The sequence below is a fragment of the Plecotus auritus genome (assembly GCF_963455305.1).
Source record: "Plecotus auritus genome assembly, chromosome: 7".
In the NCBI taxonomy this organism is placed as follows: Eukaryota; Metazoa; Chordata; class Mammalia; order Chiroptera; family Vespertilionidae; genus Plecotus; species Plecotus auritus.
This window is the reverse complement of record NC_137774.1, coordinates 145,796,220-145,807,272: the sequence shown is the minus strand read 5'-3', so window position 1 is coordinate 145,807,272 and position 11,053 is coordinate 145,796,220. Positions and strand designations below refer to the sequence as shown.

The 11,053-nt window shown below is 33.7% G+C and overlaps 1 protein-coding gene across 2 annotated transcripts in view; it reads right to left on the bottom strand.

Annotated features, from left to right (window-relative positions):
* Positions 1-800: 800 nt before the first annotated feature.
* The window catches only part of ELOVL7 (ELOVL fatty acid elongase 7), an 88,519-nt gene continuing 78,266 nt past the window's right edge, over positions 801-11,053 (bottom strand). For both annotated transcript variants that reach the window (XM_080680484.1, XM_080680485.1), the window contains exons 6-8: positions 10,178-10,283; positions 5,470-5,606; positions 801-2,524 (exon numbers count right to left, since the gene is read on the bottom strand). In XM_080680484.1, coding sequence (XP_080536610.1) covers positions 2,315-2,524; positions 5,470-5,606; positions 10,178-10,283 — 453 coding nt within the window. In that variant the 3' untranslated portion in view covers positions 801-2,314. The remainder of the gene's footprint in view (positions 2,525-5,469; positions 5,607-10,177; positions 10,284-11,053) is intronic.

Sequence of the window (11,053 nt, the reverse complement as noted above, 5' to 3'; positions counted from 1 at the left end):
TGCTTGCATTTGGTCTTTACCCTACTGGGGTCTTTGGCAATTGTGTGAGTACTAGTATATGACAGCACCAACCACACCTTTTTATTTAGCACAAGTTGGATTTGAAGAGCCAAAACAAGAAAACACTTAAGGAATCCTGAGACTCTCAGAGAAGTAAATTAAATCTGTTATTTCTTTTAGCTCTGCTCTCCTGTTCTTTATTCTTTATTTTTAAAAATATTAATTTCCCCCCATTTTCAACCCTCATCTTCTCATATTGTAAGCAAGCGAAGTCATTAAAGGTCACTAAAGGCACATAACCTTATGAACCGGGTAAGTGTGAAAAGGCCATGGTATAGATTAACAGACTGGGGGAAGACACAGAACTAGAGGAGCTTACAGTGAGTCAACACTCAGACTTTGCTGTACAGTAAGTATCACTGTGTGTCACACAATAACTGAGGCCCGAAAGGACTAGTTGTTTGCAGCGGTCGCCAACCTTTCGGACCTCACAGACCACCAGTGGTTGGCAACCACTGCTCCAATGGTTTCCTTAAACCAGCGGTCGCCAACCTTTCAGACTTCATGGGCCACCAGTGGTCCGCGGACCACCAGTTAGAGACCGCTGGTTTAAAGTAATACAAGCATAAGCTGTCCTTCAAAAATTGAGTATAAATATAATGGGAACAAACAAGCTATAAGGAAAAATTTTAAATGTCCAAATATTTGTGTTTCTTGGAAAAAAAAATCTACTGTTGAAGAATAAGAGAATTTTAGAAAGTAGCAATTTTAAAGAAATGAAACATTGCAAAATGAATTTTGGTCCTTCATTATATAATTTATAAGTTTGAAAAAATGCAGGCTGTTAATAAATCTAGAAAATATTTTTTCATGCAGTATATCCATTACAATACTTACTATGTAGTCTCTCTCTCTCTATTGAGAGAAACACTCATGTAACTAAATCTTCCCTGGATAATCTCTGTATCACCATTTGCCTCCAATTGCTTCATAAGCCATTCTAAAACATCTCTGGAAACTGTGATGGGTAATCTAAAATCATTTATGATTTAAGGGTACCTGCAATATATTAATGACATGAACATTTACACATCTAACCAATATATATTTAACCAAGATAATCTTTTAAATGATGACCATATAAGAAAGTGACATTATGATACAACAGACAACAGATTTTTCCCAGTGAACTATACAGTATTTTTTCATTTCTTTTTTTTTTAAACATTTATTTACCTTTATTTATTTATTTTTATTTTTTGTTTTTGTTAATCCTCAGCCGAGAATATTTTCCCATTGATTTTTAGAGAGTGGAAGAGAGAGGAAAAGACAGAGGGAAACATTGATATGAGAGAAACACATGGATTGGTTGCCTCCTGCAGGAGCCCTGACCAGGGCCCAGGCCGGGGAGGAGCCTGCAACCAAGGTACATGCCCTTGACCGGAATCAAACCTGGGACCCTTTGGTCTGCAGGCTGATGCTTTATCCACTGAGCCAAACCGGCTAGGACTATACAGTACTTTTTCCATTGACAAATTCACCTCTTTCCAGAAACATACAAAGACAATTGAAAGACAGTAATAGCAGAGTGCTCATTAAGCCATCAGAAAAAAATCACCTGTTTTCAAAATATTAACTTAACCTTAGCATTAAGTGCATCAATGTGTTCCTTGAAAGGAGTGTTACTTCTAAACACTTCATATGACAAAAGGTTGTGAGAAAGTCTTATCAGCAAAACTGGTGGCAGCTACTCAAGAGATCCATTAAAAATTATTGTTAGTGGTTTTAAATGACAACTTACCCAACATTCACTTAATGTTCATTTTGTTAATTCTTTAGAATGGGAATTTAACTCTAGAATAAACATAGTGTCTTCTGAGTATAGTCAACAAGCTACAATGCCAAAGCCACAGTTCGAGGTTTTCAGACCTGGCAGAAGGAATCCACTGTACAGCATGGATCTCTGTCTGTACTCAAAATATCTAGTGATATTTCTCATTTATACTGAACTTCTTTGAAAAGTACTGTACTATTTCACATGATCCTTTTAGTGTAACAAAATGTATTAAATAAAATCTTTAGATGAGGTTTAAAAGCAGCTGAAAAACGGGCTGCCTTAGGCTCTAATTATTAGAAGACTCTGTTATCTGGGAGTATAGGCTCTCAAATATCAGAAATCCCAATAACTTATCATAAAAATACAAGCTCTTGCTTTTGAAAAATATACAAAATGCACTGCACATGGAAATATCTCTTGATTGTCAAGGAAGACAAGATATCAGTCTCATTCATTGATTCATGTTGTACTTGAATTTCAGTGATCTTTGTTTTTGCAGATTCCATTGTTCACAGTTTTGGGTGGCCTCTGACCTTTGGTGTAAGCACGGTACCAAAAATGGAGAAAGAGCAGCAGAAAGATGCACCCATAACTCATAATGATGTACAGAAAGACTGGAAACTGGTACTTGCAATCCTCCATGAAAAAGAATTGGCCTATGTGGATGGTGACAATAATGAACTGGACCTAACAGATGAAAGAATGAAAAATATTGTTCAGATATGAAGAGTCACAATGGAGCAATTATTTAATGCATTCTTTGCTACTTACGTTTAAACACTCTCCAACCACCTCCAAGCTACTGTTGGATAGGGAATTTCATCTTTCAATCTAGCCTCCATGGGAGTGATAGTGGGTGGAACAGTGTTAAAATACAGATGAGGATTTGGAACCACTATTCAGTCCCACCAAACTGCACAACTCCAGAGGACCTATGCTATGTTGCTGGGCAACGCAGCCGCCCTTTCCTACTCAGAGAACTAACCCGGGAAGTGTTCTGCAAGTCTTTGATGTGAGTCTTTGATTGATGAAATGCTCATGGGACCACTACCTTATGGCCTAATATTTCAGATAGTTTCAATTTCAAATAGTTTGTTGTTAGACTAGGTATTTCAATTCTGGGGAAATAAAAACATTCTAATTAGAGCCCCACCAATTTTGTAGGCACGAAGGCATGTCTGATTCCTCATATCTGCCATTTGTCCTCCACTGTTATAGATAAAAATATATACTGTTTGCCAGAGACTGAGTGAGACAGTTTTGGGGACCTTCTTAGTGATGCCCAAAGACTCTGTGTTCCAGAACAATCTACATAGTCTTAAGAAGGACACTTAATATATCCAGATTTTTTTAATATATTTTTCCCCTTACTAAAAGGCAACATGTGTTGTGTAGAAATTTTAGAAAAGTAAAAATCTATAAATAAAAATAAATAACAATTCATCCAGTTATCACTGCAGTTAAGATTTTCACATAGTTTCTTTTATTATCATCATCAGCTTTCCTTGCATTATGTTAAGGAACTTCTATGACTTTCCTAAAGTAGCTAGAGTTATTCCTCTCATTTTGCAGAGAAAGAAACGAAACCTTAGGAAGCCTAAGCAATATCCTCCACATTCTATGCAGATGAGATTGTGTATAACTGATACATGTGAAATAATAATGAACAAAAATCTATTCTTCTTTCTATATAAGTTTTTTCCACATTGCTAAAAAGTCTTTACAATATTTAAGAGTATGTTAAGTGAAAAAAAAGCCTAATACAAAATATTACATGCAGTATAATACAAATCATGCAAAAGGTATACATATATATGCATAGAGGAGAAAAGCTAGATAAGAATAAAATAAAATGTCAGCTCTGATTTTCCCTGAGTGGTGAAATTATATATAGTTTTTCTCTTTGCTTACATTGATGTTCTTATTTCTCTCCAATGAGCATATGTTATTTTAAAATCAAAAAGTATACTTTAAAAAAAAGCAATTGTGAGTAATTTTTATGACTTCATAATACTCCAAAGTAGGAGTTAAAATAATGTATTGCACTATTTCCTTGGGATTGGTTATTTAGGGTGTTGCCAATTTAAAATACAATAAACAATTCTGTAAGGATATACTCTGATATTGATTTAATATCCTTACAGACTAAAATATCAGTCTCTCACCTGGAAGAACACATTATATAAATATGCCAAATTTCATTTAACAAGTTGTAGGATTTTAATAGAATCTGAATTTCAACAGGCTGTCTACACCTAAATTCACACTTTCTCTTTAGTGTTATTGGCAGAATATAACACTACATTATTATAGACTATAAATCTGGAAACATGAGGATCATAGAATTATTCTTTTAATAGAAGATAAAATGTAAAGCAATCAGCATCTCAACCTATGGTCACTCTTCAGAAAAATTGTATACCATGTATTTTTAGGATTAATGCTTGGAAAGTCTTATTAGGTCTAAATTGAGTGCCTCTGCAATTCTGAACATTGTTTACTTGAGGACAGTGCTCTAATGTATGTTATGGGGGGAGGAGGGGAATGCTTAAAAAGAAAGAAATTGTAAATAATTTTCATGACTTTGTAATATTCCAACATAGAAATGAAAATAATTTATTTCACCATTTTCTTATGTTTGATTATTTAGGAGAATATATATATATATATCACCACTGTAGCACTTTAATCCTCACAGTACTTTTCCTAGTTGGAGGAAAATAGACTTAGAAATGTGAGGACTAGATAGGCAGGCACACAGGAAGGCTCATGATTCCCTCAAAGTTATACCCCCTCAAGATCATTTATCTAGAATATGACATTTCTAACTTCTAATTTAATATTATGCCTAATGAGGTTCACATAACTTTGAGATTACTTTGATCATAAATGTGTACCTATACTAATAAAAGGGTAATATGCTAAATAGACCGGACATCTTCCGGACATCCATCCAGACGTCCTTCCAGACAAAGCCACAGTGGCGGGGGCCAAGGCAGAGGCGGTTAGGGATGACCAGGCTGGCAGGGGAGGGCAGTTAGGGGCAACCAGGCCAGCAGGGGAGGGCAGTTAGGGGCAACCAGGCCAGCAGGCAGAGGCAGTTAGGGGTGATTAGGCAGGCAGGGGAGCAGTTAGGGGCATCAGGCAGGCAGAGTGGTTAGGGGCAATCAGGCAGGCAGGCAAGCAGTTAGGAGCCAGCGGTCCTGGATTGTGAGAGGGATGTCTGACTGTGGGATTGGGCCTAAACCGGCAGTCAGACATCCCCTGAGGGGTCCCGGATTAGAGAGGGTGCAGGCTGGGCTGAGGGCCCCCCATGCACATATTTCATGCACTGGGCCTCTAGTTTTATATCAATATACAAAATAGTATAAAGATGGCATATGGATACACATTTTAATTTAATTGTCTAAGCCTCTTGATTACCAAATATGCTTTGTTTTCAATAACGTTCCTGACAACAGTTTAAATAAGATAAAAAGGATAATCATGTGATACCATATAGAGGCCAGACACTTCATATCCTTATTGTATTGTAAACTTTGTTCTTTTTTAGTTAATATCCTAATTCACAGGGAAAACAAATGATTCTAGTTTAGTTTTATATATTGTTTTAAAGACAATTAATTACTCACAAGCTGTAATGATGTCAGATATTTTTTCCACCACAAATACTTCTGGTAGGCTGGTCCCAGTGCACATAGTCCGTAGTAGGAATACATGACTACATGGACAGCTGTATTTAGAAAGGCATGGAATGTTCCCAAACCACCTGGAAAATAAAATAATTGTCAAATGGGGGCACTCTTCCTCAAATAAGACACATTTTTGTCTGAACTGAGATTTTAGTATATTTATTTCTTTAATTTTAGTGGGGGAAAAACACACATTATGTGAAACATCAATCTTATTAAACAGGTATCATATTAGAGGGAGCTGGACAGATAATACATTTATTGAGTAAAATATAATATACAAATCTTAGAAAATAACCTAGCATGCCCTTATTCTGATATATCTTGACTTAAGATGGGCTTATGATTTGGTTTTATTTTAACAATCTACGTTAAGTTAACATGATATATTACTAAATAATAGTAATCAAACTCATTTTTAGTGAGAGTTAACACAAAGTACATGAACCTTAAGTGTACATATGCATAGACCCAAGTAAACATTACCAAATTCAAGATATAAAACGTTTGTGACACCAGGTAAGGCTCCCATATTCCCTTTCATAGAATGTAACCTTCATTTTGATTTCTATAATCAACCATTAGTTTTGCCTGCTTTTAAACTTCATATAGATAGAATTATACTGGATATAGTCTTTTGTGTCTTTCTTTCAATCAACATGTTTTTAATATTCATCCATGTTGGTGTGTATATTAGTAGTTTGCCTTTTTATTGCTATGTAGTATTACACTATATGAATACATAAGAATGTATCCATTCTCTTATTAAAAGATATTTGGATTATTTCCATTTTGGGTTATTATGAATAAAACCACGAGAATACTTTTGCAAGTGTCATTGTATGAAATCAAATTTACTTTTTCCACAATCAATTTTCAATAAATATTTTTAGTACCACAAAACTTTGGCTTTTCTTAGTAAGCTATGCTAAGTTTGCTTTAATCAATTACTTGTTTTTCCAAAATATAAATAAACATTTATTGTTAAACCACCTTTGTTTACTGCTTCCATTTGATTTTTATGAATTGTGCCATCCTATCTTGGTTTTCATCTTCTAATTTCCCCACAGCTCCTACTTATTACATTTAATTTAGAATAGAAGCAATGAATGATGGGGGAATGTAAGCAAACATCATTTCAATTGCCTTTAGCTGGACCAGTAGCACAGGGGGAGAGGTAACAGGGTGATTAGTTGGTAGTGAGAGAAAAAAAACAAAAATCTTCCCTAGCATCTCTTTCCAAAGTAGCCCATTCTAGAAGAATCTGCATTCTTTATGTAGAGCCTAATTCAGCGTAGTAATGTTGGCCTGAAATTTAATTTTTTCTCCAAGACATTCTATTTCCTCTATTCCAGTATTCTTTAATTCCAGAAATAAAACACAACCTCACAAATCTGGACTGATTGTGTTAGAAGAAGGATCAAATTCATAGACACTAGGAATTACAGAAAGTTTCAAGCAAAATAAAAATTGTTGCATAGTAGAAACTAATTACTTTTTAATAATCATTCATAATTGCAGCAATTCTAGATATACCACTGCTAAAGTACTACCTTAAAATAACCTATTTTGAATAATTATTTTTAAGTAGCTTAAATATTCCTCCAATGCCTCATTTATGATATACTGTCCCTTCATAAACTTTCCCTTCCTGAATAAAATTTTAGCTAATCCTTTAATTATCTCACATTTCAAATCAGAAGAAACTGAATTAATAAAGCTTATTAACAGCCTCCCAACTTTTATTATACACATTTGGATTAGTTTTCTTTCCCAAAAAAAACTTAACTAAATATAGTGGTGTGGAAACACCTTTTCTAGGGGTATTTTAAAAATAGAATAGGTGTCTATTTCTGATAGTTTTAAGTTAAGCTGCTTAACAGGGATAAGCCAAATACCTCTCTATTCTATTTGTATCTCATGATTATAAACACACAAGAAATCTACTGTACCCTGGATAACCAACTACATCAGAGCCAGTGTCATTAAGACACTACTCTTATTTTTTGGTATAAGCATGTACATGTTCCCATTCAGACGCTTTCATCATTTAAATGTCCTAAAACAAGGATCCCATGGACAGGAATTTAACAAAGTACTGGTGTAGCTAAGAGTGTTTAGTAAGGATTAGTGATCAAAATAAGCTATCAAAATAAACTTGCTTATTTTCTCTAGTTTATGATTATTTTCTCATAAGTTATTTTAATGAGTTTGTTCACAGAATAATCACATGTTAAGTAGTAATGTTTTTGGAAGGCTTCTCCAAGAAGTATTTTCTAAGCTTGCTTTCTTCTTTGTGATAACAGTTTTGAAAAGCAAACATCTCAGAATGAATTACAATTAGTGCCATCACCTTTTATTCCTTTGGTTTGGGAAAAATAATCACCTGGCTAATTATTATAATTCTCCACATATCTAGATGGGAATTTGTGCATAATTAATTTAAAAATGTGTCACAAAAATATTTTCATCATATTCAAAAGAAAAGCTGGATTGCTATTATCGCAGAAAATTGTACAATAGGCCAACAGGAAATTAAACACTAGATAGAGATCAATTATGCTCAAGAGTTTGGGAGAACAGTTTGAAATGGGCAGTTTCATTTGAGGGATGGGAGCCAATGTCAAACCATATCTCTGGAAATACCTCAGCTCTTATTCTGTGCTTGTTACTGAATAGATATCAGGTGTACATGTGTATACTAGAGTTCACATGAAGATCTGAACAGAAATGCCAATCCATGGTACATGAGAGGAAAAAAACCCATTATTTTCTAATATTTACATTTCGTAAAGCAGTAGGGGGATTAAGGAATGGAAAATGAACCCACTACAAAGTGCTTGAGGTCCATAAACATGGTAACAATGAAAAACTGAGGTATATCATGTGTTTAAATTTTCATTATTGAAAGCATTGTTTGTTTGAAATTGATTCCAAGAGAGAAATTAGAAAAGTGCTCAACTCCATTCTTCAAATAAAATTTATTTTTCCTATTATGGAATGAATAGATATACAATAAAGAAAAAATATAAAATACAGAGAAGGATACAGAAGGAGAGAGAAACCATTTTTTGTGTCAATATCTCTAAATAATGCATTTGGGGATATTGTTTTCCAATCTTTTTCCTATTTTTATATATTATTCAGTGTTGTGATAATATTCTGGTATCCTGAAAGAAATCCGAATAATTAAATTATAAGGGTATAAAAGAACCTTTACTAGCACACTTTAAAAACAGAATAGTCACCTATTTTTGATAATTTAGGAGTCAAATTGCTTAAAAGATGCGTCTCAATATTATTTGCATTTCACAATTATATATACACAAGAAATAACCATTCAATTAGTGGATATTTGGGTCTTTTTCAATATTTCACCAAGACAAAAAAGATGTCAATGATATCACTAAAGAAAGAACTGAGAGGCACAATATGCATGTGTAAGAAAAAAAGAAAGTAAAGATAAGTAAACTATGGAGATTAAATAATACAGCTACCCTTTTATTGTGAAATGGACACCGATGAGACTCTCTTCTAGTGCAAGTTAAATTTTTACATTAACATACCATACAAGAACAGCTACATTTACTTTTTCAAAATGCTACACAGATAAATGCCAATTTTGGGCAAGGAGATACTTTACATCCTGAAAAATCCAATGCCCTCTTGGCTCCTCTAGGTTCTAGCACCTCTGTTGTGCCACTGATCAATGTCTTCTCATGCTCTGAGACATAAGACATGCAGATTAGACTCCCCAAGCCTAGAGAATCTAAAACGCAAACAAAAGTTCCTCAGTTGTGGCTCCGCTTTTTTTTTTTGCTTTTTTTAAGTCTTGCAGAATCAGAATGCCTAATAGAGGTGAGCCTTTCACAGAAATGTTAAAACATTGTTTACTATGAGCTACAGGCCTGTCTTAAATTTAAGAAACTAGCATAAATAAAATGTTTGCTAGTAAGATAAGAATATGTCATTGGGAATATCACTTATTTAAAACTTTATGATAGGGTAAAATTACTTAACCTCCTGTTTTTTTCAATTCTAGATGTTCAGAAGCATAAAACCCAAACCAAACAAAAGAGCCTGTAGCCAAGCTTTTGACTTAAACTATTCTTGACTTGAAAAAGTAACAAAACATCCTTTAATATGGCAGGATGCTTAAAGAAGTTGGGCAACTGCGATTTCACACATCTTTACAGCACTGTTAGGGTTTACAGTGTTTATCAGTTATTAGAAATTTGAAGGTAAAGAAAACATGGAACTTGAGATAAACATTCTAACTCTCTGGATATATATATAAGGAAATAGATACCTAATTACATTCCTATAAAACCATTTTGTTTATTTTTTATTTTTAAAAGATATTTAATAGAACTCCTTGGGAAAATAATAAAATCCAAATAAAACAACTAAAATACATGTATAAGACTGTACCCAAAAGTCAATGCATTTCTAAAGAATGGAGAGTTGGAGAAGGATCTGGGTAAGAGTCCTACATTTAGGTTTCAAGTAATAATAAAAGAAGTTTGATCAAAGTGATTCTTTGACGTTTTGAGTTGCTCTTAGATCATACTTAAGGATAGATTTTGTGTTTATACCATACAAAAATATTAGTATTTGTAAGAAATGATCCCAATTCTCCCTTGGCTACCTGCAGCAAATTTGACTCCAAACCACCAGGTCCATGGCATGATGGTATGATGGAAGACATGCAGAAAAGTCACTTGGCTATTTTTCTTACGCAGAACAAAAAAGATCTGAAATAATTTAAAGAAAATCAAGTTCATATAAAATCATGCAATAATTTATCTAGAGTTATAAAAATATTGACAAAGTGAAACTATTTCACATCACAACTTGCTTTGAAAGGACTGACTTATAGAATGCTCAATGGAAGCAGCTGATTCTTCAAGTTCAAAAGCCAATTAGTATGAAGGAACTTAGGTACAATGCCTAGTCATGGGAGAATTGATAAAAGGTAAAAAAAAAAATTGCATGCAGATTTGAAAAATCAAAGATATAAAATGAAGACCATGGTCCGAAAAGTTATGGGGAAAAAATGTTATTGGCAAAAAAAAATCCACATGTATGGCACGGAATCTTAATTCTTAGAACTGACATTATTCTACATTGCTAACACATTTTCCCAATTTAGGTAATGGATTAAGCAAATCAAGAGGACTTGCAATAAATCAAAAGTTAGCAAGTTATTATTAAAGAAAAATGAAGAAAACACTTGAAGAGTTAATTGGGGAAATAGGACAGAAAAGAAAGCAAAGCTGCCTGGGAAAAATGAGAAGGGCAATGAAAGCACCATCCAGATTGAATGTACCCAAGTGGTTTGCAGAAACTCTACAAACAAAGGCATAGAATAGGAAGAATTTGAAGGGAAAATTTTTTTTTTCCAAAAAATATACAAAAGCAGAATTAAATGTCCAAAAAGATACTCAAAATTCAGGAGAGCAACAATGAATTAGATTTTGAAATATAGTTCTAAACAGAGTAGCAGAAACAAAAGTACTAGTAG